This window comes from Kogia breviceps, chromosome 12 (assembly GCF_026419965.1).
Source record: "Kogia breviceps isolate mKogBre1 chromosome 12, mKogBre1 haplotype 1, whole genome shotgun sequence".
Lineage (NCBI taxonomy): Eukaryota > Metazoa > Chordata > Mammalia > Artiodactyla > Physeteridae > Kogia > Kogia breviceps.
This window is the reverse complement of record NC_081321.1, coordinates 4,169,470-4,197,357: the sequence shown is the minus strand read 5'-3', so window position 1 is coordinate 4,197,357 and position 27,888 is coordinate 4,169,470. Positions and strand designations below refer to the sequence as shown.

Sequence of the window (27,888 nt, the reverse complement as noted above, 5' to 3'; positions counted from 1 at the left end):
TATGAGAATAAAGAAATAAAAGGTACTACATTTATTTTGTACAATACAGTGGTTACACACGTAACCAGATCTATCTATACATACCAATATAGAGCCCCAAGATACATGTAATAAGTGAAAATACAGAATACAGACAGCTTGATATTTTGTACATCTTAAAAACACCAGAACAATCCCATTGTTCCCTTATGACACTGGGTGGCCACGTGAAGGATGGACGGGTATACAGACTCACGCTGCTGGCTGTCTCTGTAGAGAACAGGAGGAAACAGGACAGCGACAGCTGCTTAAAGGAACTTGGCCTACATCGCAACGTGTTATTTCTTTTTTTAAAAAAGGGGGGGGGATATTACTTCTGGATGGCAGGGATGTGGACGTTCATTATCTGTCCTTTTCGGTTACTTTCCAACTTTTCGTCTGCGCTAAACCACGTGCTCTGCTCCAGCACTGGCACGAACACTGGCCGCGCTGCACACGCTAAGGACAGCATGATCCTGAACTTGAAACATGACTACACGTGATTCTAGCCTTAACTGACAGCCTCAGTCCTACCCTCTGTGAGCGGAGACTCCCAGCGTTCCTCAACGTGATACTCTAAAAGCAAACTGCATGGAAAACACGTTCTCCATTTACAGGAGGGCCTCAGAGCGACCCATCTTCTGTACAGAATTAAGGTAACCAAACTCCCTTTTCTCCAGTGCCATCTGGTGGAAAAGAGAGGAAACCTCATCTGTACCTGCCACAAAAAAAACCACGGTTCCTTTTCACTGAAGCCTCTCTTTTATCCTGGGGCTACTGTGAAGCAACCGTTTACTTTCTTTAGTGCCATCGTCAAACTAAATTCTACAGCCTACAGGGTAGATAAGAAAGATCTGCTCTTTTCTCTTCCTCCGCTCAGATTCCTTCTTTAAAAATTTTGTGATCAGATGATGCTTCTTCCTCACACACAATCCACGTTCATCTGCATCTCAGACCCTCCAGAGTAAACAATTCCAACAGCTGATTTCTGTATTAACCATTTAGTGTCGTTTGCTTTTACATCAACTATGACGGCAAGCATTTCTCCTTTAAAGGACTTTTTGAATGTAACATATTTTCACATAAATATGGAGTGAAAATTACAAATAGTTCCCTCTTCCAAGAACTGGATGAGACAGTAAAAAAGAAAACATACCGTATGTTACCAAGAGCCAATAAAATAGGCCAGATTTTTCAGACATTAAAGAAGAATACCAAAAAAACCAGGATATTAAAAAAGCAAACAAAACCATAGTAACAGGATTACTAATCCCCCAATTTGCAATACTGAGTTCCTTCATCCATTTACAATCCAGAGACGTCACTGAGCAGGGCAGCAAAATTCCAACTGTACTCACAAAAAAGAAGTCAATCTCGATGGTTCTCCATTAGTGTTTCACGTGGCTCTGATTCCATTCGAGCTTTATAACCTGCTATAATGGGGACAGCTTTTTAACTGTTTCCAGGTCTGCATCAGCAGAGAGTGGAAATAAAGGCAAAGGCACTCCGTCAGAGGCTCACATTTGTTAGATTTCGATGCAGATTGAAATTTAGTGAGCTTTGGTCACCCCGGTCAGGTGGCCCTGTAGGTTCACACACACACACTGGGTGGTTGGTTTCACTTCTCCTTTCTCAAAGTTTATGATAAAGACGCTCATCCCTGTATTGGGGCTGACGGATGTGAGTTCGGACCTGCTCAAGGTCACCGGGAAGGAACACTTAAGGTCGGTCAGGAAATAATCCAACAGGCTTCTCATGTAGGCGCCGTGACTCACGACTAAGACACTGGCGGCTAACCCTGGAGCGCCGCCATCCGAATTAAACTGGGAGGCACAGTTTTTCCCTAAAGGAAATATCTCTGCCAAAGAACTTTCCAGACAGTCGCTCAGGGCTTCTTGGGAAAACTGTTCATTCTGACCTGCTTCTTTCAGAATCAGCTGACAAAGAAATTCAAAGAAGTCTTTTCCACGCATTTTCACCTACAAGGAAAGAAAAAAAAAAAGGTGAAATAAAGTGACATTAATGACTGTTTTAAGACATAAACAGAACTGAGTTTTTCTACACGTCAGTCACTACAGAAGCAGATGAAACGCTGTGTTTCTATTCATTCAATCAGTACTTCCACAGACACTGGTTAAGTGAGCGCTCAACTTATTTCTGGACCCATGAAAGCATTTTGGGGACAAAGGTGAGTAAGATACAATGACTAATTCCTGACTTCAAAGCACTCGGAGTCTAGCTGGGGAAATCTACGAGCAAACAGAAGCCCATAGGATAGCAGGAAACTAGGAATACCTAGGAAACTTGCATCGGGCACTTCCGTTCAACTAGAACAACAAGGATAAAAAGCCTTCCCTCACTAAATTAATACAAAGTCTTTACAAGAAAATTATGAAAATTAAAAATGGTGGTGGTGGTGGGGAATCACCAATAACACAGCTCAAAAGCAGAACGCTGCACAGCGACGCAGGCAGGGCTACCACGTCACTTAGAGCTGCAGGCGCAAGAGAGGCCTGACCGTCCTGCCGGCCAAGCTGCTGGGTTTTTCCCACCGTCCCGCTGACCAGCACCATGCCTGCTTCACCGACTCCACTGCCACTGCGACGGCTACCGCTCCCTTTTCAAGGAGTTTTCTTAACAGACCCATCTAATAACCCGTTTCCTCAAATCCGTTATCGGTAATGACTTAATAAATGAGAAAGACAGGACAGCTTAAAAGGGGGAAAAATGGTATGATGCAGAGTCGTTCTGTGAACCAAACAACTTCCAAACTGCTTAGCTACAATTCAGAAACATCTTGCTTACGCGACGAGTCAAGATTGCAGCTACGCTGACACTGGCACGCTCGCGGACGGGGCGACCTTCCCCAGGGCTACGTACCTCGTCCAAGGTCTCTCCTCCGGGCGGTGTAAACACAGGGCACTCCTGCCCAGCTGCTTTGGCCATGGCCCTTAGCTCACTCAGCGGCCAGCCTTCTGCAACCCCGTATTTCTGCAATGATCCAACAGACAAAAAGGCCTCAAAGGAATTTGCAATACAACAACTAAGTACATGTTTATGGCAAATTCAGAACAATCATTCCGGGGGCGCGCTTAGATTTCTTTGGCTTACTTTATCCTGTCTCCTGGGAGAAAATGCAAACCCAGATCCCTGTGACTTCAAAGCTCATTAGCTTTTTAGATTCATAAAAACGGAGTCTTGGAGAAGCACACGCAAGTCACAAAGGAAATGCAAATGGCCAATAAACATGGGAAAACTACCTCACGAGGAATCCAGAGTGTGAAAACTAAAATGACACCTTTCTGAAGTCATTAAATCAGAAGACCACAGAGATCACTAATAGCCAGTGTTGATGCGGGAAAAACTCTCTCCTAGATCATTCACGGGAGTATAAATTGGCACAGATTTTCTGGAAGGAAATGTAGCAATACGTACAAAAGTCTTTTTAAAAAGTACACACTCAGCAATTCCATTTCTAGGAAATGTATGAGATATGTGTGTGAAAGATCAACTACAAAGATGTTTATATTGTAACATTATTTACATCAGTGGAAAATCTAGTCACAACCTAGATGTCCTAAACTAGGTCAGCAGTAGCTTGGTTAAACACATGATGCAACAGCAATATCTTAAGAATACAGAGTCATTAATTATGTGATCATACTGATGTGCATTTATGGGCACAGAAAAACACAGTACGTGAGACAAGCCAGTTAAAAAACAATGCATAGAGTAGGATTTCATTTCGAAAAACATACACACAAACAGATAGACAGGTAAAAACAGACAAGAAGGAAAATGTCAGGAGCACACATATCAAAATATTCCGTGTGTGTGTGTGTGTGTTTGTGGTAGAAATTTTAATTGTATTTTTTTCCAAAGTGTTCTTAGTTTTAATTCCCTACAATGACAATGGATTACTGGCATAAGAAAATTCTGAAAGAGACAAAGCGTCACTTATGGTTTGCACTGATGACGCCAAAAGATTCTACCACCACCATCAGATAAGAAATCCAACAGTGAAATATTACTTTTTTATAAGAATACACGCACACTTTACCAGCTGCTCTTTCAGTCTTCAAGCCCAATTTCTCACACTCTTATTTGTATCTGGAGCAACCTAACAATCACAAAGAGGGCCATTAAAAGCTATCAGCTGCTTTGTTTCCACAGGAATGGAAGCATCCATTTGTTGAATACTCCAAATGCTCCGCTGGGGCAGTTAGGAGGAGAGCACAGGCGGCTGCACAGCTCCCACCCTTGCTGAGACCGCGGGGGAGGTGGCGATACCAAGCAACTGCAAGTGGAAAAGTGCCGAGACGGAGAGAGACTGACAGATACGGCAAGGATGTCTAATCTGGACTCGGGCAACCACCGAGGGCCAAAGCCTCTGGCGCGTGGAAGCCGGCCAGGCCTGGGAGCAAGCATTCCAGGCCGAGTGGAGGACAGATGCAGAGGTTCAGTGAGCCCAGAGCACGGGGTGTCCGGGAGACTCCGGGGAGAGGCTGAGAAGCGTGTGACCAGTGGTCCAGAGCACGGGCTCCAGGCCCAGGGGCCTCAGTGTGAATCTGAACTCTGCCACGAATGAGCTCTGGGACCCTGGGCCTGGACTTGACCTCCAGGTGCCTCGGTTTCTGCTTCTGTAAAACGGGGGTTAAGAAAAGAGGTTTTTACATCTTCCCGGCACCGGGGTTCTTGTGAAGATGAACAAGCCCGCGGCTCCTGGAACAGCGGCGGGACGCGGCGAGCACAGCGCCAGTGCCCACTCATGTGACCGCTAAACCCAGGCACTGAGCACCCAGGAAGAGGCAGGAGGCAACAGATCAGACCCCGCAGCTCCCAAGCGCCAGGTCAGAGTTATGACAACTCCTGAGGGTACAAGAGAAGCAGTGAACCCGCTGACACAGGGGTGTGGCTACCGAATTCTGCAAAGATGACTCCGGCTGCAGCGTGCAGATCAGACGGGGAAAGTGGGGGGCGAGACAGAAAGCAGGAGAATCGCTGTCCCAGTGACGCAGGCGGTAGAGGATGCCGGGCGGCAGTACGCGGGCAGCGGGGGCTCGCAGAGAGATGAAGCTTTCGGGAACTACTCAGAGGCTGAGCGGACAAGACGTGGACGGGACGTGCGGTGCGCGAGACGGCGCAGAGCCGGCAGGAGGGCTTCAGCCACTGCGTGGGGCGGGGCCCCGTGGAGAGGGGAGCGCATTCCACTGGCCGGAGGCGGCCGCGGGGCGGCTGAGCCACTGGCAGCTCGGTGTGTGTGTGCAGCTCAGGGAAGAGCCATGGACTGAAATCACCGGAGAGGATGACGTTACTCAGGAGACCGCGCAGATGGAGGAGGGATGGCCCAGCCGATGACAACGCTTTCTCCTTCACGTGATGATGGGCCCTGTGCAGCGTTCCCCTGAACGCAGGACATTTTCTTCTTTTGATCTATTCAGATTTAGTTTGGGGGATAGGTGTATTTTTCGTTTTGTGTTGGCCGCGCTTTATTTTATTTTATTGGCCACAAAGCACGGCTTGCGGGATCTTAGTTCCCCAACCAGGGATTTGCACCCGTGCCCTCAGCGGTGAAAGTGCGGAGTCCTAACCACTGAACCGCCGGGGAGCTCCCAGGACATTTTTCTTTAACAACGTTTGAGCACTGGCTCCTGGGCACAGAGTGAGCCTTTCCAGAGAGCGTGTACGCTGGAGCTCTAGCCTATATGCTGAACTATAACAGTGAACACACGCAAGTTATGAAAAGCAGTTCTTCGAAGATGCCCTGGCCATTCTGTTACATTTCTCTCCAGGGGCAGAGGAGATCACAGGGCCGGCAGGACAGCAACCAGGTTACACGTCAGCATTATAGACTCTGCACTAAAAACGCTGCTCGAGGAGGAGACTTGGGGCCAAATCTCAGACCTGAAATTGCCGTCTTTTAGCTAAACCACAGTTTCAGGAAGATGCATTTCTGGTAAAGTATATAAAGTTGGCATAAAGGAGTCTATTCATGCTTACAATTATGGGGTAGGATTAGGAGACTGGGAAGAGAACTTTTCACCTTTAACTTTAAACTCTTCTGTACTAAGTTCTCACAAGTATGCCTTGCTTTTATAATTTAACATGCCGCTTTCCTATGATTTTAATGATCAAATAAGACACTATTTATGAGAGTAAGTAAGAGTAACTGCCATACAGTAGATTCTTCATGTAATAGCTGATATCACATCCCTCGCAGGTAGGCATTTAATTTCTAGCCATGGGATAAACTGAGTTGGTTTACTGATAATTTATAGTAAAAGAACAATATGGAAGTTACTTACCCTTTCTCGAAGTCTTGAATCATACTTTACTGTCATATCTTTGCAAAATTTGCTCTTCTCCAAAATTCCATGCACGGTCTGCAAATCAAAAGACAACTATCTCTTTTCTCATAAAAATAATCATTCTTGGGGACTTCCCTGGCGGTCCAGTGGTTAGGACTCCGCGCTTCCACTGCAGGGGGCCCAGGTTCGATCCCTGGTCGGGGAGCTGAGATCCCACAAGCTGCACACGCAGCCTAAAACTATATCATTCTGTGAGTGTTCAGGATGGTAGCAGAGGAAGACGCTGAACTCACCTCCTCCCAAGGACACAGAAAACCCCATTAGGCTACCAGCAGATTTTCCAGTAGAAACCTTACAGGCCGGAAGGGAGTGGCAAAACATATTCAAAGTGCTGAGAATTCCAGCTAAGAATCTTTTCTCTACCCAGCAAGGTTATTCAGAATTGAAGAAGAGAGCAAGAGTTTCCCAGAAACAAAAGCTAAAGGAGTTCATCACCACTAAACCAACCCTAGAAAGAAAGAAATATTAAGGGGGGAATGCCCTGGTGGTGCAGTGGTTAAGAATCCACCTGCCAGTGCAGGGGACACGGGTTCGAACCCCGGTCCAGGAAGATCCCACATGCCCCGGAGCAGCTGAGCCCGTGCACCACAACTATTGAGCCTACGCTCTAGAGCCTGCGAGCCACAACTACTGAGCCCACACGCCTAGAGCCCGTGCTCCGCAACGAGAGAAGCCACCGCAATGAGAAGCCCGCGCACCACAACGAAGAGTAGCCTCCGCTCACCTCAACTAGAGAAAGCCCGCTCGCCGCAACGAAGACCCAAAGCAGCCAAAAATAAATAAATAATTTAATTAATTTAATTAATTTTTTTAAAAAAGAAATATTAAGGGGACTTCTTTAAGCTGAAAAGAAATGGCACGAATTAATAATAAGAAAACATATGAAAGCAAACATCTCACTGGAAAAGGTAAATATATAATAAAGGTAGTAGATCAATCACTTATAAAACAAAGATGAAGGCTAAAAGACAAAAGCAGTAAAATTATAATAATTAGTTAAGGGATACATAAAATAAAAAGATGTAAAATGTGTCATAAAAAGTATAAGACATGGCAGGAAGGAGTAAAAAGCCAGTTTTGGAATGTGTTCAAATTTAAGTTGCTCCCAACTAAAAACAGGCTACTACTTATATAGGATGTCATATGTGAACCTCATAGTAACCACAAAGAGAAAATTTACACTAAATACACAAAAGAAAATGAAAAAGGAATCTAAACCTAACGCTAAAGAAAACCACCAAACCACAAGGGAAGAGAGAAAGGGAAGAAAGGAGCAGAGAGAAACTACAGAAATAGCCAGAAAACAATTAACAAAATGGCAATAAGTACATACCTCTCAAAAATTACTTTAAAGGTAACTCAATTAAATATGCCAATCAAAGATACAGAGTGGCTGAACAGATTAAAAAAAAAAGAGCCATTTATGGACTGCCTACAAGTGACTCACTTCAGAACAAAGGACACACAGAGACTGTAAAAAGATGGGAAAATATATTCTATGCAAACAGGAATGAAAAGAAAGCTGGAGGGGCTACACTCATATCAGACAAAGTGGACTTTAAAACAAAGATTGTAATAAAAGACAAAGAGAGCATTCCATGATAAAGGGGTCAATCTAGCAAGAAGATATAATTTTACAAATGTATATGCACCCAACAGAGGAGCACCAAGATATTTAAAGCAAATATTAATGGACTTAAAGAGAGAAACTGACAGCAATACAATAATAGTAGGGGACTTTAGCACCCCACTTACACAAATAGGTAGGTCATCCAGACAGGAAATCAGTAAGTAACATCAGTCTTAAATAATAGATTTAATAGATATAAACAGAACACTCCATCCAAAAGCAGCAAAGCATCATTCTTAAATGCACATGGAACATTCTCCAGGATAGATCACATATTAGGTCACAAAACAAGTCTCAATAAACTCAAGAATACTGAAATCATAACAAGGACCTTCTCTGACCACAACTGTACAAAACTAGAAATCAAGCACAAGGAAAAAAAAAACAAAACAGGAAAAAACACAAAAATGTGGAGGTGAAACAACATGCTACTGAACAACCAATGGCTCATCAAAGAAATCAAAGGAGAAATCAAAAAATACCTAGAGACAAATGAAAACAGAAATACGACATACAAAAATCTATGGGATGCAGCAAAAAGCAGTTCTGAGAGAAGTTCATAGCAATACAGGTCTACCCTATGAAATAAGAAAAACCCCAAATGATCTAACTTTACACCTAAAGGAATTAGGGGAAAAAAGAACAAAGCCCCAAATTAACAAGACAAAAGGAAATAATAAAGATCAGAGTGGAAATAAATAAAATAGAGACCAAAAATAATAGGAAAAATATCAATGAAAATAAGGGTTGGTTCTTTGAAAAGAGAAACAAAATCGACAAACCTATAGCTAGACTAACCAAGAAGAAAGAGAGAGGACCCAAATAAATAAAATCAGAGATGAAAGAGGAGAGGTTCCAACTGATAACACAGAAATACAAAGGATTGTAAGAGACTACTACAAACAATTATATGCCAACAGTTTGAACAACCAGAAGAAATGGATAAATTCCTAGAAATTTCAATGATTTTAAGACTAAATCATGAAGAAATAAAATATATGAATGGACTGATTACTAGTAAAGAGACTGAATCGGTAATCTAAAATCTTCCAACAAAAAAAAGCCCAGGACCAGATGGCTTCACTAACCACCTGGAACGCTACAAAACATTCAAAGATTTAATACCTAACCTTCTTGAAATCTTCCCAAAAACTGAAGAGGAGGGAAATCTTCCAAACACACTTTATAAACCCAGAATTACCCCTGACACCAAAACCAGACAAGGACATCACAGAAAGAATTATGGCCAGTATCCCTGATGAACATAAGATGCAAAAATCCTCAACAAGATATCAGCAAACTGAATCCAACAATACATTAAAAGGACCATAAACCACGATCAAGTGGGATTTATTCCAGGGATGCAAGGATGGTTCAACATATGCAATCAACTAACATGGTACACCACATTAACTGAAGGATAAAAAAATCACATGATCATTTCTATAGGTGCAGAAAAAGCATCTGACAAAATTCAACATCCATTTTTGATAAAAAAACAAACTCTCAACCAAGTGGGTATAGAGGGAACATACCTCAACATAATAAAGGCTATATATGACAAGGCCACAGCTAGCATCATACTCAGTGGTGAAAAGCTGAAAGCTTTTCCTCTAAGATCAGGAACAAGATAAGGATGCCCACCATCACACTTCTCTTCAATATAGTTTTGGAAGTCCTAGTCACAGCAATTAGGAAAGAAAGAGAAATTAAAGGCATCCAAATTGGAAAGGAAGAAGTAAAACTGTCACTGTTTGCATATGACATGATACTATATGCAGAAAATCCTAAATACTCCATGAAAATACTATTGGAACTAATAAATGAATTCAGTAAAGTCACAGGATACAAAATTAATATACAGAAATCTATGGTGTTTCTGCACACCAATTAGTGAACTATCAGAAACAGAAATTAAGAAAATAGTCCCACTTACAGCTGCATCAACAAGAATAAAATACCTAGGAATAAATTTAACCATGGAGGTGAAACCTGTACACTGAACACTATGACAATGATGAAAAAAACTGAAGACACAAATACGTGGAAAGATATTCTGTGTTCATGGACTGGAGGAACTAATATCGTTAAAATGTCCATACTATCCAAAGCAATCTAGATTTGATGCAATCCCTATCAAAGTTCCAGTGGCAATATTTCACAGAACTAGAACAAACGACTCTAAAATTTGTACAGAATCTCAAAAGATCCCGAATAGCCAAAGAAATCTTAAGAAAGAACAAAGCTGGAGGAATCATGCTCCCTGATTTCAAACTATACTATAAAGCTACAGTAATCAAAACAGTATGGTACTGCCATAAAAACAAACACATAGATAAATGGAATAGAATAGACAGCCCCAAAATAAACCCACGTATATATGGACAATAAATTTGCAACAAAGGAGCAAAGAACATACAATGGAGGAAGGACAGTCTCTTCAGCAAATGGTGTTGGGAAAACCAAGCAGCTACATGCAAAAGAAGAGACTACACTACTATCTTACACCCTACACAAAAGTTAACCCCAAATGGATTAAAGACTTGAATGTAAGGTCTGAAACCATAAAGGTCCTAGAAGAAAACATAGGCAGTAACTTCACTGGCGTTAGTATTTGCAATGTTTTTGTAGATCTGACTCTAAAGACAAGGGAGCAAAAATAAACAAGTGGGACTACATTAAGCTAAAAAGCTTCTGCATAGCAAAGGAAACCATCATCAAAATAAGCAACCTACTGAATGACAGAAGATAACTGCAAATCATATATCTAAGGGATTAATATCCAAAATATACAGTTGATCCTTGACTATGGGTTTGAACTGCACAGGTCCATGTATCCATGGATTTTTAAAAATACATACTACAATACCACACGATCCTCAGATGTGGAACCGTGGATACACAGGGCTGACTGCAAAGTTATATGCAGATTTTTGACTGCAAGGAGGGTGGGGGCCCCTAAGCTGCACATTGTTCAAGGGTCAACCGTATAAAGAATGCACACCAGTCAACTACAACAGAAACCCAAACAACCCCGTTAAAAAATGGGAGAGCAACTGATCAGACATTTTCCAAAGACACACAGATGGACAATAAGCACATGAAAAGATGTTCAACATCACTACTGTGGAAATGCAAATTAAAACTACATGAGCTATCACCTCACACCTGCTGGAATGGCTATCATCACAAAGACAAGAGATAAGAAACGCTGGAGAGAAAAAGGAACACTTGTACACTGTTGCACTGTAAATTGGTGTAGCCACTATGGAAAACAGTATGGAGAGTCCTCAAAAAATTAAGAATAAAACTACCATATCTCCCAGCTATTCCACTTCTGAGGGGTTTTTTTGTTTTTGTTTTTGTTTTTTTGTCGTGCCACGTGGCTTGCAGGATTCTCAGTTCCCTGACCAGGGACTGAACCTGGGCCATGGCAGTGAAAGCCCGGAATCATAGCCACTAGGCCACCAGGGAACTCCCCCACTTCTGAATATTTATCCAATGAACACAAAAACACTAATTTGAAAAGCTATATACACCCTTATGTTCATTGCAGCATTATTTGCAATAGCCAAGATATGGAAACAACCTAAGTGTCCACTGATAAATGAACGGATAAAGAAGATGTGGTAGGACTTCCCTGGTGGCACAGTGGTTAAGAATCCACCTGCCAATGCAGGGGACACAGCCTCAATGCCTGGTCCAGGAAGATCCCACATGCCGCGGATCAACTAAGCCTGTGTGCCGCAACTATCGAGCCTGAGCTCTAGAGCCCGCGAACCACAACTACTGAGGCCGTGTGCCACAACTACTGAGGCCGTGTGCCACAACTACTGAAGCCTGCATGCCTAGAGCCCGTGGTCCACAACAAGAGTAGCCCCCGCTCACCACAACTAGAGAAAGCCAGGGTGCAGCAACAAAGACCCAACGCAGCCAATAAATAAATAAATGGCTTGTTTTCATAAATAACATTTTATTAGAACTCAGCCATTTATGTATCTTTTATGGCTGCTTTCACAGTACAACGGCAGAGTTCACAATTGTGACACAGACCATACAGCCCACAAAACTTAAAAATTTAACTAACTAGCCCTTTACAAAAAAAGGTTCTAGTTCATTAATTCTCCATTCAGGTGTGTCTAAATTGGTTTTAAACCCATCCATTGAATATCAATTTCAGTTATCTTTTCAGTTCTAGAATTTGCATTTGGTTCTTGTTTATAATTTCCAGTTCTCTGCTGAAATTCTCCATGGCATTTTTATCTGTGCATTCAATGATTATTTTAAAGGCTACATCTGGTAACTCCAGATACCGGGTAACTCCGGTGGCTCTTTCTGCTGCCTTTTGTTTTTGCTCATTTTTGTTCATGTTTCCTTCTCTCATTGTGTACCTGGTTACTCTGACAAGAGACACTGTATTTGCAAAACGGTAGAAATAATTAAAGTCCATAGTCTGCCTTGTTTTTTAACTCCCTTCCAAAAATCAGACACTGTTTTACATCATCAATATTTGTTTATATTTACCTATACCTCTAACAATTTCCTTTGTTCACTATTCTTTTCTGAATCTCAGACACCTCTTCTGGAATTACTTTCCTTCTTCAATTATCCTTTGAAAGTTTCTTTCTAGCTTGTTTGTCTGAAATGTCTTCACCTATTCTCTAGAAAATGTTTTGCTGGTATAAAACTCTAGATTAATCTTTATTATCTCTCAGCACATCAAATTATTGTTGATATTGACACATTTGTTGATAGCCTAATATTGGCCTTTAATGGATAATGTTTTTTCCTTCATAGTCTTTGGAGTTTTGCAATATTGCTGTAAGTGTAGATTTCTTTTTTAAATTCTGACCGGGATTCTTTTACACTTTCTGGATCTGATATTTTGCCATCTTTCAATAATTCTGTAGTTTATTAACTGTGACCTCTTCGAATATTGCCTCTTTCCCATTCTGATACTTCCTCTCGAAAGACGACAGACTTTCTCATCACGTCCTTCTGTCTTAGTCTTATTTTTAACCTACTTATCACACTGAGCTACACACTTCAGTTGCTACCTTACATTTATCTCTAAGCAAATGACCATTTCAGCTACATCTAGTCTATAATTTAGTACAGCCACTGAGGTTTTCATTTTTGGATAAACTTTTTCCATATTTTAAGTAAATTTTATTGAAGTATATTTCAAGTGTACAGGTCACTGAGTTGTGACAGGTCTAAGTACCGCCAAAATCAAGACAGAGAAGAAGTTTATCAGCCGAAATGATTCCTTCGTGTCCTTGCCAGCCAATGCCTCCCACTCCTGGCCCCCGGCCCGCACTACCTGCTTTATGTGTTCTAGAGTCTCATGTAAATGGAATCACACAGTCTGCACTCTCCCACATCTGCCTTCGTTTGCTCAGATACTGTTCTGGGGACTCCTCTGTGCTGCTGATGAGTTGTACTCCACTGTATGAATATACCATGTTCATTTATCCATTCACCTACTGATCAACACATGGGTTGTTTCCACTCTCTGCCTATTACAAGTAAAGTTGCCATTAAACATTTGTGTACAAGTCTTGGTGTGGACATATATTCTTACTTCTCTTGGAGAAATTTCTGGGATTGAAACTGTTGGATCATACAGTTAGTGTATGTTCAACTTTCAAACTGTTTTCCAAAGTAGGTGTTCCATTTTACATTCTCACCAGCAACGTCTTGAGTTCTAGTTGTTCCACATCTTTTATCTTTCTAACTTTAGCCATGCACATGTTGTGTAATGGTATCTTACTGTGGTTTTAATATGGTTTCTGTCGCAATCAATTATGCTGAGGACGCTCTCATCTGTTTACTGGCTTTCCCCTTATCTCACTTTGTAAAGTGCCCAGTCAAATTCAAATCTTTTGCCTCTTTTAAAGTGGGCTATTTGTCTAACTACTGAGTTGGAAGAATCTTATATATTTATACAGCTAAGAGATATATATTGATAACACACACTTATGTGTCAGATATATACACATATATTACATACATGTAACACACGTTTACAATTTTCTCCCAATCTGTGTCTTGTTTATGCTTTGTCTCAAGATGCCTTTATAAAGATTTTCCCTCTGCTTCCTTATAGAATTTTCTTAGATTTACCTTTTAGATTTGTTCTATGAACACCTGCAAGTTAGTTTTTGTGGACTGTGTGAGGTTAAGAATCACATGTCACGCTTTTCTGCACAGATGGTCCATCGTTTCAACACCCTTTATTGAAAAGACCACCGTTTCGATCATGGAATTACCTTGGCACCTGTGTCAAAAGCCAACTGACCAAAGAGACTAAACGAAAGCAACTGACCATATAGGTGTGGGTCCCTCAACTTGTGCTTGAAAGAAAAAGTCTTTATTTTGCCTTAATTTTTGAAAGTATTTTCACTGGGTATGTATTTGGAGATTTTTGAGTCATTATTTCTTCAAAATCTGTCTTTTTACTTTCATACTCACCCTCACCCTTCTCCCCACTTCCCTCCTGAGACTTCAGCTACATGTATGTTGCACTGCTTGATACTGTCCTCCACGTCACTGAGACTCTTCACTTTCCCTTCTTAGTCTTTTTTCTTTCCACAGTTAATTTTGGAATGTGCAGTTTCCACGTCTTCATGTTCACTGATGTCTTCTTCTACAGTGTCTATAACCTACTGTTAATCCCACCCTATGAAATTTTCATTTCAGAATACTGCATTTTTCACCTCTAGAACATGAAATTTGGTTCTGCTGTCTCCTACTTCTCACCTCATGCTCCTCTGAGGAGAGTTCAGCCTCACTATTAAGGTGTAATATGCTCTCTGTATCCAGCAAAGCCTCCACTTGCGCTGGTGGGAATTCTGACTCCGCACCCTGTGTGAGCCCCAGGAATTGAGTGGATGGCCGCTGCCCGCCAGGGACCTTTGCCCTCCCGCCCGAAGCCGTGTTTTCTGCCCTCGTGCAGTTTCAGCCACACGTGTGCAGATTAACCAACCATCCAACAGAGAATCACGGGGATCCCTACACATAGGTCTACGGAGTTTTCTCTGTGCAGCTCTCTCTCCAGCACTCTTCCCCACACATTTTAGTTACTTAAACTCCCCAAATTCCAAGCTTTGTCCCCTCAGTCACTGAGACCACTGTCCTCTATGTGGCTTCTTCTGCCAGAGTCTGGGAATTGCTTCAGCTGGAAAACCGGGACGGTCGAGGGCTCACCTGTTTTGTTTCACTTCATTCGGGGATCACAGCCCATGCTGCCTGGAGTCTGATGTCTGAAAACAGTTGCTTCACAGATTCTGTCCTGCTTTCTAGTTGTTTATGGGGGGAGGCACATTTCAACCCTGTTTTCCCCCACGGTTGCCACAAAAGTCTCCTTCCACCAACCTTTTACAAGTTGATTTGGTTCTTTCTTAAATCTCTGGGATCATTTTTGTAGTAATCTGTTCCTTCACACGTCTTTTATTTCTTTAGAGTAACACAGTTGTTTTTCAAACTGTATCTGGACTCTAAAATCTGACGTCTCTGTGGTGTTCCCACTGGCTCTCTCTCACGACACCTTCTTTGCCTTTTTATAGGCCTTCTGTCAGACATTTTCCCCAAGCTACTCTAACTTAAAAACTACCACAATAAAACAAAGCACAAAAGTCAAATGAAGGGAAAAGAAGTAAGTTCTGTCAGGGAGAGGAGGGCTGGGGGTGATGTCTTGTGTGAGTTAATTCCCTGCGGACTCTGGCAGCAAATGTTCCAAGGTTACAGCTGCTGAGACTTTTGACTCATCAGCCTCAACCTTGACTCTAAGCTCACCTGCTTTGTCCTCACGAGGTCACTGGAGAAAATGTGAGTAAACTTCACGTTATTAAGAAATATACCAGCAGCAGCTGCTTGTTTAAATCCAGTTTCTGAAAGAGGCTCATCGATTCCTTGTCCTGTGGTATTAAGAGAAAGAACAGTAACATTCATATATATATATATATGTATATATACGATGCAATAAAAATCACACCTAAGAGAATATAAAGAGCATTTATCTATATTTTATTAAAAGATTTCCTTGGGTACTTTTCCACATAAGTTTTCAGAGAACTGAAAGCAAGCAAAATTAAGCTAGGATCCTGTAAAGGCTCTTCTGTATTTCCCAGAAGAATGTCTGTCTGGTGAGAACTGGGTAATGAGGAGGCTGTCCCGAGCTCTCCCCCTCACATCGCCCACCACTTCACCACGTGTTTTATTAATGCTGTCCCGAACCTTACGTTTTCAGCTCAGCTGCTGCATTTGGGCAGTCGGATCGTCACCTAGAAAAGTTTTCCTTCTTTATCTCCATCGTTTGAATTCAGTAACGTTCAGTATTGCAAGTCATTCTCAATGAAGGCTGACAAGTCTTCTACTAATTTAGAGCGAATAACAGGTCAGCCAATGACTCGACACACAGGAATATAATCTGTCATGAATAAGAGTCGGCAGAAACAACAAGCAACAGATTTGGAACCACTAACACGTCAGACGTGTAAATCAGCAGAGACTATAAACTGAGTCACAAAAATAAGCGATAACAAGCGATCAAAAACCAGATAGCTTTCCAAAAGAACCAGACAGATCTTTTAACAATGAAAAATGGAATTACTGAGGAGGGAAAAAAAAAAAATCCCTCAGTGGATAAAAGGAGATTCATTAAGCTGAAAAGCTTCATGAACCCCAAGGCAGGGCTGAAGCTGTCCGCTGGCACAGACACGAGGAGATGGAGCACATCACAGATGTGTTAGAGACTTAGAGAAAGGACGAGGATTCCTAAGTACATCTAGTGGGAACTCCAGAAAGACAAGAGAGAAAATGGAGAACAGAAATGAGGGAAGACATAAAACTACAGATGAAGGAAACACAATGTACACCAGGAAGGATAAATTACTTAAAAAAACAAAACGTACCTTCCTAGATTTAGTAAGAGAAACTGTAAAATACCAAAATAAAACACAAAGACTTTAAAAGCAGTTACAGAGAAAGACAGATACCCATGGTGGGACCACCATTTGGATGAGAGAAGACTTCTGAAGCCAAAAAGCAGCAGATGAATAGCTCCCAAGAGCTAAGAGAACTGTGAGTCTAGAACTGTCTGGACTAAAAAAGATTGAGAATAAAAACAGAATTGTCTGGAATAGAATCAATTGAAATTATATTTACCACAAACTGATTTACACAAGAGGACTTTTCAAAAAAGATGTTTAAGGAATGAAGGTCTGAGATGCAAAAGAAATGGTGAGGAGAGAAACTAGCAAATACAGATGTCAATCTAAACAAACACTAAGTAACAAATTAAATAATAATGCCTACATTGCATGGTTAAAAAAGGACAGGACTGAGATACTAAACAGCAGCACATACTTTGTATTTTTCAGGAGAGATGATATTTCTCTTACACTTTGTTAGGCACAAATGGTAAAGATACAAAGGCAACCATCAAAAGGATAGAGATGGCTTATTTCGAGGCCAGTAGGGAAAGTAAGAGTGGGTTGGATAAAGAAAAGGAAAAGAAAAGCAGGCACCTAAGAAGTAACGATGAGTGAGAAGAAAAGGACTAGATAAAGAAGGGAGAAAAGAACCACAAAGGAAAAGTCCAAACACACCAGAAACCAGAGTCAATGTGGACAGACCACTCTCACCAGTTAACAGAAAGACCGTATTTTTTATTTGTTTAAAAAGAATCAGAATCAGCTGCCTACCATTTACAAGGTAACACTTAGGACATCAGTACACAGCAAGGTTGAACGGAAAGGGATAGGAAAATATATACCAGGCATATTCCAACCCCAAACAGCCGGAGTTGCCATATCACTCTCAGAAATGCAGACTTTATGACAAAAGTCTTAGTAAGGATTGTGAAGATCTCTATGAACAATCAGTGTTCCCATTCACCACAAAGAGCAATTTGAAAACTTGTATGTGCCTAATAAATTAGCCTCTAGCTGTATAAAAGCAGAACACATAAAGCACAAGTTGACAGAACTTCAGGTATTAAAGGATGAGCTGGCCATCACAGTGGGAAATTCAACATATCTCACTCATAAATTGACCCTTAGGTCATACAGGCAAATGAGTAAATTTACAAAATTAGTAAAGTATGGAAGATCTGAACAACAAAATCAAGGTTAAGTATTTGATATAGAACTCCACACCCAGCTACTAGAAAACAGATTTTTTTCTCAAACACACAGTAGTAGGTTTATAAAAACTGACCACGCTAACCAATTTCAAAGAGGTATTATCAAATAAACCGTACTGTCAGAACACAAAGCAATTACACTGGAAGTCAATCAAAAGATGAAGAACAAAACCAAAAAGCCCACTCATTTGGAAATTTAAATAACAGTTCTAAATAACTCATGGGTCAATGAAGAAATCATAACGGAAATTTAAGATACTTGGTGCTGAATACTTATCAGATCACTACAAATCAAAACTGCAGGTATGTGACCAAAAAATGGCACTTAGAAACATATAAGGTGAGGGTTTTAAAAAAAATAAAAAGGAGGCTATAACTTAAAGAACTAAGCATCTAACTTCCAAAGTTAGGAAAACACGAAACAGACCTAAAAAACAGGTGTGAACATGAAAATTTTATTCATGTTTGACCGTCAGCTTCGAATGAAATGAGACAAAGGAGCAGGGACCACGGACAAGGCGGTATGGCACGTGAGCCCAGAGGATGCGCTGGGTGGGGCCCAGGTCAGTGGGAAATAGAGGTGCGTTTAATTATCAGACTGGTTTCCAGAAGAGGGAGGCAAGCACACGGGGTATGAAAATCAGCTTCTGCAAAGCCCAGATGTCCCCAACCCAAAAATGTAAAACTAAATGCTTGTATAATCCAAGCAGAGGAACAGCATGTCTAGCTGAAAGATATTCTTTAAAAGCCAGACCGAGCAGGTGGATCACAGGGAGATTAAAAGATCTGAACCCAAATTAACAGAACAAGGCAGGGGGCAGGGGAGAGTCTGTTCGGAATAAAGTAACAACCCCATGTGAGAACAGGAATTCTCTTTTTAAACCATTTCTTTGTTACTACTAAAAATAATATAAGTATCTTAGCAGAAAAACACCATTAATACCAGCCAGTAAATTTTTGTTTCCAAATATGAAATCATTTAAAATCCTGGCAGATATATTTTAAGACAACGAGACTCAATATAACTCCTTAATCAGCTTTGAAGCTGCCCACGAACAACTTGGAGCACTGTTCTTTACATCTAATTCACTCAAGAGACTCACTTCTCTTGGTTACCATCTGCTCTGATCATATTTCTGTGACCATGATGATTTAATTCCGTAATCCCAGTTCACAGTCCAGAGCGGCCCCCGGTCCACCCGACCCCACCGGATCTGATTAACCCACATTTCACATTATCACTAACAGAGAGAGCTAAAGTAAGAGTCAGAGCATACCAACCTTGAAGGATTTTCTCCTTGTTAAGTCTTGTTTCTCCACTAAAACAGGGAGGGAAAAAAGCCTTTATTACCAAAGTAGGTTATTTTTGAAATGAGAAAAAAAAAATCAGCAACAGAGGGTAATGATACTTGTAAAGACAACATATTGCACATACGTCAGAATCTAACCTGTAATAAAGATAAAATTTATTCTAAACTACTATCTGCAATCATCTATTCTATGTACCTCATCGATAAGCTAAACATTTCAAATTGCCCCAAATTAAAATGTATAGATCAACAATCTAAAGTGAACTAAAGGTAGAAAATGCTATTTTAAAAGTAGTATATGTATGTATAAAAATTTTTTGTTAAATCATCTTCTTAAATATGTTGATCAAAATTACTCCCACAGGCATCGGGACCAAAACACGACCGCTGGTCCACCCGTCCGTCCAGGCGCGAGGGACGGAGAGCAGCGCGCAGACCTGCAGACCCCGGCCCTGCCTCCCCAGGCCTGGAGCTGCTCACGCTGTGCCGCTTTGCAACACCGAGGAATTACAAAAGCAAACCCGACCCGTTCTGAAGCAACCGGGAGAGCAATGGGGGAAGTGATGTCGCAAAGCAACTGGATCGAGGCTGGAGGGGGAGGGGGAGAGGGAGGACACCTGGACCAGACCAGACGACAGATGCACCCACAACGGAAGCAGTGGTCAAATACACAGAAAGCTCTCCGGGAGAATCCCGCAGACACTTCTCCGAGCTCCTTTTATGTGATAAGACTGAACCCAGAGATGCTCGAGACCAGCATCTCCTGGAGGTGGGAGCTGGCCTGTGCTGTGCGGACACTGGACAGAGAACCGGAAACGGTGGGGGGAAACACCCCACAGGCCTCTTCGGATCGAGTTATCGCCTCATCTGGAATCAACTGTCCCCACAGCCCACGTCCCCACCTTCCATGTCGGTGAGAGGTGAAAATCCGTGAGGGGAAACCGCGCTGCCATCTGTCAGGCCCAGGAACAAGACTGCTCTGGCGTTACACTCACCTGCTGGCTTAAGCTCAATGCCTCAGCTTCCGCATCCGTAAAATGGGGATAATCAATGGTACCAACCTCACAAGATTCTTGGGATGATTGGGGGAACACAGGTAAAGCATCCAGAACACTGCTTAGCTTTAGGATGCACTCAGTAGCTGTATTTATAAGTCATTTTTGGACAGACTATATAGATATCAAAGACAATGCATTTTCAATCTTTTAAAAATCATGAAATATATAGTAAATAATATAATGATAAAGCCAGCAGCCACATAACACCACCCAAGTTAACAGATCACTGCCAGCCTCCAGGACCCCGTCCCAGTCCATCACCATGTCCTCCCTCCCCAGTGGATCCCCTGCCGGGACTTTGGCCTGCTCAAGCGCTCACCTTTCCTCTTCGCTTTCCTGCCCGTGTGCAGCATGGATTAGTTTGCCTGTTGTTGAACTTTACAATGACTTGCTTCTCACTCTATGTGGTTTTCTGTGTTGCTTCTTTTGTTCAACATTTTGGGAGATACACCAGTGTTGCTGAGTGTGCCCGTACTTGAGTCTCGTTTTTACTGTGTAAACTCCACTGTAAGGATGTACTACAACGTAGTACATGGTCCACTGTGACAGACACTTAGACTGTTTCCAGTTCCGGGCTACACTGCCACGAGCGTGTTTGTTCAGAACGCAGCAGACTCTCTAGGGCAGTGGTTCTCAAAAGCGCGGTCCCTGGACTTGCGTCACTGGCACTGCCTGGAAACTCACTGGAAATGCATGCAGCGTCTCAGGCCCCACCGGCCCCCAGACACACCGAACCAGGAACTCCGAGGTGGCGGCCCAGCGGTCTGTTTTACTGAACCCGCCGAGTGACGCTGGCGCGTGCTCGTGACTGAGACCCACCCGAGGACTCTGGTAAACAGGTCTTTCTGTGGACCACGCTTTGTTGGAGCAGGTCATACCCACACGTCTATGTCTCGTTTATGGCTGTTTTCACACTCTAAGGGTGGAAGTGACCAGTTCAGACAGACCATGCGGCCTGCAGAGCCTAAACTATTTACTGCAGGGGTTTGCCGACCCCGCCTAGTGACCCCTGCCTAGCACTAGAGCTGCAGGGCCATGGCGCATCCAGCTTTATTCGGGAACGCCGAAGTGGTTACACCAACCGCCACCACTCTGCAGTGCTCCACAGCCTCCCCATCGTGTGACAGCTTTCAACGTGTGCCCAAATGGCACCTGGACAGTATACCTCCCCTTGACTTTAACTGGTATTTCCCTGATTACCATGAAGGCTCATCACTCCTGCTTTGTGTTTTACATGAAGCACTAGTTTTAACAAGAAAAATATCTCACTTGGGACTGATTCACTCAGATCCAGAAAGGAATATGCCATCAGACCTTAGTCGGAATCACAGACTCGGGTCTCTGCCTGGAACCTTGCCCCTCGTTTATAAAAACAGTTGTTTTTCAACCTCACCTAGAGCACAGGTTCTCAAACTTGAGTGTGTCTCAGAATCCCCTAGGGGTCTTATTAAAACAGAGACCACTGGACCTGGCAAAGTGTCCTCATTCTTCAAGACCCAACACAGCCAGATGGCTCCCTGAAGTAGCCGTGCCTCTTCGGCACCACTCCCCACCGCCCCATCCCATTTACCTACCCCACCTCTGCACTGCCGTGCGTCCCGGCACGACTGCAGTTCGTTACCTTCTGTACTACGCTCGTTCACTTCTGTAGTCGTGCATCCTTCCTGGCCCCAGTTCCTTAAAAGGCACGGCCAGAGGCTGCAGCACCCGAACGTGCCTGGTACCTGGAGAAAATCCTGGGAAATAACGGAACCTCAGGGTACGTGCTCTTTGGATGGAGGGTCATCTGGAAACAGCCACCAAAATGACAAGTCTGTTTACCCTTTGATCCAGCAGCCCTATTACTGGAAATGCTTGCATTCATCTAGATTTAAAAGAATATTTGCTACAGTATATTTCTAACAGCAAAAGATGGTAAATAACCTAAATTCCCCTTAGCAGGGAACCCCGTTACTTGAACAAATAAACAGTGGGATATCTACCTGATGGAATTCCATGCGGCTGTGTCTGCTGGAGAGTGATTTACGTAAAGAGATGGAAAAGTCACCAAGACATATTCAGCAGAAGAAGCAAGGTACAGAATAATATACAAAGATTGCTAGCTTTTTAGAAAGGCAGGACAGGGACTTCCCTGGTGGCGCGGTGGTTAAGACTCCGCCTGCCAATGCAGGGGACACGGGTTCGAGCCCTGGTCCGGGAAGATCCCACATGCCGCGGAGCAACCAAGCCCGTGCGCCACAACTACTGAGCCTGCACTCTAGGGCCCGCGAGCCACAACTACTGAGCCCTCACGCCACAACTACTGAAGCCCGCATGCCTAGAGCCCGTGCTCCACAACAAGAGAAGTCACCACAATGAGAAGCCCGTGCACCACAACCAAGAGTAGCCCCCGCTCGCAGCAACTAGAGAAAGCCCGCACACAGCAACGAAGCCAAAACTAACGAACACAGCCAAAAATAATTTTTAAAAAAGAAAGAAAGAAGGAAAGAAAAAGGCAGGACACAAGAGTAAACGTTTGCATCTGCACGAGAGATGCCGGGAGGACGCAGAGGCTGTGGTCACCTGCAGGGTTAGAGGACAGAAGACGCAGGAGAACTGCGCTGATTTCTCAACATGTGGACGTAGTGGCTTAAAAAAAATACACGACAAGTGAGTGAAATTACACAGCACTACTAGCCACTCACTTGCCAGTATTATCATTCTTGAGGTGAGTATTAATAAAAGATGACTTGTAGCATTCCAAAACCCATTCAGAATCGTATGAAATGGATATGAAAGAGATTCAGCTCTGTGGTTCATATGAACAAAGCATCCAGGGAAGTGATGGGGAAGGCACTGCTTCTCATACAGAAAACAGCTCCCAAACACTGGATCCACCTCCCGTCTGTCTCAGCCTCACAGTCTTGCTGAGACCAAGAATACAAGCGCTGTGCTTCACTTCTGTACGAGCGACGTCCTCCTTAGACAATGGCTTTGTAACCAATTCAATTACCAGCAGAATTCAAAGAACGCCTCCCTGGCCCCCAATCCCGTATTTACTTTTCTACGGGAACCTCAGAGGTTTTGCCCACTTACTGTGGATCACAAGCTCTCTCGCTCACTGTACAAATTTAAAATCAAGGGTAAGAAGAAATTTAATAATTACGCCAGACCAGGTCTTTACAAATCACACAAATGATTTGCCAAGATGATAACTTTTTGTATGCTCACTGAAAAGGTAGCTCAAGATTTTAACTTAATCCCAATAGCTGATTTGATCAAGGGTTCAGAATAAAACATTATATCATCAAAATGTCATCCTATTAAAAAACAGAATCCCAGTACTTTGATAATTTGTAACAGTCCTGCCCCAGCATCTCACCAATTTCAGCAAAAGGAGAAAAAAAAGCTATAATATAATAAAAGATTTCCTTTAGCTGTAAGTCAGTAAAGACTGCTGCAGACATTAGTGCATTATTAATAATCACTGGTGTTCTACTGGGCATTTTTTGCTTTCAAATCACTTTATAAACATAGTGTAAGAATCTAGAAAGAGAATTTTTTTCCAAAAATGTGCACAGATATTTAGTTTTACAGCTTTTATCAGCTTTTTCGAGAGGTCTGTACAAATCCTTGAAGCAACTGTTTAGTTCGTTTGGGGAGTGGGAAAGAAAAGTGGGTGGCTAAAATAGGTTTACTATTAAGCTACTTCCCTAACCAAAGCTTGGCTTGTAGCAGTGGCAGGGAAGGTAGGGGGAGTGGAAAGGTCAGAGGAATATATTTTAAAGGAGTCAGGAATAACAGCACTCATTCTCAAAACATGCAGTGCGATTCACTTCCAAGACAGACACCCGACCCTGCGAGAACACAAACACTTAGGCCAAGAAGTCAAGTCTTATGACCGGCCATTGAAAGGCCTACAAATATACACCATTTATTTTGTGGATTAACATGCTGTTCTTCCCTTAAAAAGGCATGTTATTTTGTTAGTTCTGGTTTGTATTCTATAGCGTTTCTCTAGAAATCATATAGAAAGCTTAATTTCCCAATCACATCCTTTTAAATAATTCAAGTTCCATGGACCAGGACTCGGTTTGCTGCAGCAGAGACAAATCATGGGAAGTCAGTATATATTTGGGGCAAGTTTGCAAAATAGATATACTTTGGTGTACACAGGAATGGAGTGTACTCACCTGATATTTAATCATGAATATACAGCTTTATCCTAATTCCTCCACACCAATTAATTCATTTGAAAATGGATTAATAATTTGAAAACATAGAAGATTTCAAGCACTGGTAACATGGAGAGTTTCACTGGATGGTCTGGGGGCAAAAATGTAAAATACTCAATTCATGATATATTTTTGTCCGGATGTCGATTAGGCCTAGTTGCATAGGCTCTCCCAGTTCATCAATCCTACTCCCAGAAAACAAATATCACAGTAACATAACAATTACGTGCATCTTGATAAAAGTTTACAGATGATCCAACATTCATTTGGCCTGCTTTATGAACAAACACAGCAGTGACTAGCATTCAAGAAGACTGGGTGCCGACAGAGGCAGAGTAAGAAAAACCAATCGGCTTTGCTGTCAGCAGCTACACTGATTCATCATCTTTAAGTAGTTAAAAGTAAAGGAAATTTAATTTGTAAAGATGTTTAAAGAGCTAGCTAAAAATGGAAGTGAAATGGGATGGCTTTGCAGGCAACCAACTGCAAACTCTTACAAAGAACCTCTCAAGGGAACTAGGGCCTTCCACGTGCCGTGTGGGTGATGGCAGGACCTACTGCGTATACTGGGGTTTTCAACCATGCTGCTCCAGGGCCGCCAGAAGCTACAGCTCAATCAAATTAGTAGACCTGAAGTTTGAAAGGTGGGGTATTCTGTTCCAAAAATGATACAGCTGGCGCGCTCTCCCCCTTTCAAGTACGATGGTGCAGATCAGCACACCGACTCGCAACGGATTCGGCTGAACTTAAAGAAACCGCATTTGAAAAGTTTTCCTCCCAAAATTATCCGACTCTTAAACCCACTGATCATGCTCTCAGTTCCAAAGCATTTGACAGAGTCAGGCAATAGAAAACGGAAGGTAAATTCCCAAGATCATGCCCAATGCTTCAACCTCGCTGATTGCTGTAAGAGTCATTACATGGAACTCTGGTGATTATCAATCAAGTTTGAAATTGTTTCTTTTCCTGAAAGAATCATCAATTTTTAGCTTTGAGAACTCTGAAGGAGAAAACTAACCCTATCAATTATTTCAACACTTCCTTTGCACTTTCCCATGAATAAAACAGAGCAAAGTAAACTATTCTTATCACTCTTCATGGTTATACCACAGGAAATAAAAAGTAGCCCCCGAAATGGCTGATGATATTCAAGCAACCTACAAACAGTAGGTTTTAACTCTGCAAAATAGGAGGCAGAAGGGCATAGTATATAGTTAAGAGGATGGGCCGCAGTCCTGCTGCCTTGGTTTACGCGCCACGGCCCCAACTTGTCATGTGACTATAAGCAAGTCACATGCCCTCCGTGTCCGTTTCCTCACCGGCAAATTGAGAAGCCAGTCTTTACCTCAGCAGACTGTTGTCAGAATTTAATTACAACAGTGCCTGACACATACTAATTTATTAAGACATATTTTTAAATTAATTCCTCATAGGAATTCTACGAGGAATCCATTGAAAAAATCAAGCCCTTTTTAAGAAGCAGGGAGGGGGTAACATCTGCACTCATGTAACTATTGTTTATTAAGAAACTAAATAGGGATCATCTTGTTTTTCAAGGGGTGGTTTTGCCCAGATTTGCTACGACTTCTGAGTGGCAATTATATGCCAGGCACTGGGTCAAGGCATCCAGAAACTTTAGAGGGAAGGGCAATCGAGACACTAATTCCTGTTCTGCTGCTGACGAGCTGTGCGACCTTAAGAAGGTCACACGATGGCCATAAAGCCTTCTATAAAATGGAGGGCGGTGGGGTGGAGAGAGAGGAGCTCCATTTCTAGCTCAGTCATTAAAATCCTGTGAATCCTAACAGAACAACTTCAGATGGTTTTGCCAAGATAATCTTCCTATAAAGTAAGAACACTACAAAAAAAAGAGAGCAGCTAAAGTCAGCTTGACAAGGTTAGACCATACTGCTGTTCTCCACAAGCTCCACAATGTCAAAAACGGCATCTTAGTTACCTGTAACCCTTAGTTACCTGCTGACACACAGCACCCACTCAGAATGCTGGTCCCTTTAACCATACACACATATTGGAGGACCCACTGCATTTGTATCAGAGCTGTCCTTACAGAAACAAAAGTTAGTTAATTCTCAAGCTATATTTCTCCCCCTCCACTGTGCTGTACGCTTCACCTTTCTGACATTTCATTATCACAGTAACCCAGTGAAGTGGGTCCTATCACTAACCCCATTTTATAAATCAGGCAACTGAGATCGTAGAGATTAAGTCGGTAAAAGGAAGCCCAGGTTACAAGGCTCCTAGCTGGAGCCCAGATTCTAACCTATGTCGATCTTTCTCGAAAAATCTGTGCTCCTGACCTCCCTGAATTCCACCTCCCGTTAACACCGGGCTGAGAAGAGTCGAGAAGGAAAAAGGAAGAGACGTAAAGACTTGTCAGCATTTAGCTCCCTGTAACGTTACATGATAAACATATTTATTCGGGGCGATGCAGGCGGCTGAGCAGGGCGAGGCCCCCCTCTCCTCCCCCAGCGACAGAAGGTCTGCGGAGAAGAGGCGAATCTCAGACACAAGCCTGGGGGGCCGAGGGGACCGTGGGGACAGGGACGGAGCCGGCACAGAGCCTGCAGCGGAAACGTCGGCCCCGGATCAGTCACTCTGCAGACCCTGGGGGACCGGCCGGGGGCAAACGCGGGGCCCGGGAGGTGCGGCGACAGGGCTGTCTCTTCCGCTTCAGCTGCCACCCGGCGGCGGGGGCCCTTGACACTCCTCCCGACCTCCCTGTCCCCATCGAACGCGGGACCGCTGCCATCTGACACCTGGCTTCCCACTCAGCGTCGCTGGGGCAGGAGGACCGGTAGGGGGTAACTCATGGGAAACACCTAGAAATCGCCAGGCCGAGCCTCGGAGGAGCAAATGGGACGGGCAGGGCGGGGCGGGTGCAGATCTTCGGTCCCCCAGCCCGCAACACTCCACGGAGGGGAAAGGGCAGCTCGCGCCGGCCATACTCACTGCCGGACCACTGTCAGAGCGAAGCGCGTCATCCCGCCGGCACCGCGACAGAGCGAAGCAAAGGCCGCGCGCGCCGCCCGAACCTTCACCCACACTCCGCACAAGCCACCCGGCACTGCGCCCGCCGCACCCCGCCGCTTCCGCACCCCGCCACCGGCCGGCTCCGCTGCCAT

At 43.1% G+C, this 27,888-nt stretch overlaps 1 protein-coding gene across 2 annotated transcripts; it reads right to left on the bottom strand.

Annotated features, from left to right (window-relative positions):
• On the bottom strand, positions 1–27,888 carry TIGAR (TP53 induced glycolysis regulatory phosphatase). Of its 2 annotated transcripts, none has more exons than XM_067008571.1 (6): positions 27,716–27,888; positions 19,445–19,482; positions 15,814–15,935; positions 6,324–6,401; positions 2,899–3,036; positions 1–1,997 (listed from the first exon to the last, which is right to left on the bottom strand). In XM_067008571.1, exons 1-6 carry the CDS (start codon positions 27,886–27,888, stop codon positions 1,569–1,571), a joined length of 978 nt encoding a protein of 325 aa, XP_066864672.1. In that variant the 3' UTR covers positions 1–1,568. The 2 variants fall into 2 exon arrangements, with proteins under 2 accessions (XP_066864672.1, XP_058938695.2); XM_059082712.2 differs by having other exon boundaries at positions 2,899–3,009; positions 27,716–27,861.

Bases quoted from the DNA above. Each gene is read 5' to 3' on its own strand.
- TIGAR (XM_067008571.1), bottom strand. From the start codon at position 27,888: ATGGCAGCGGAGCCGGCCGGTGGCGGGGTGCGGAAGCGGCGGGGTGCG. The intron at 15,936-19,444 runs GTTGGTATGCTC...TTAATACCACAG, and splicing joins CAAGGAGAAAATCCTTCAAG to GACAAGGAATCGATGAGCCT. The intron at 3,037-6,323 runs GTAAGTAACTTC...AATTCCTTTGAG, and splicing joins ATTCAAGACTTCGAGAAAGG to GCCTTTTTGTCTGTTGGATC.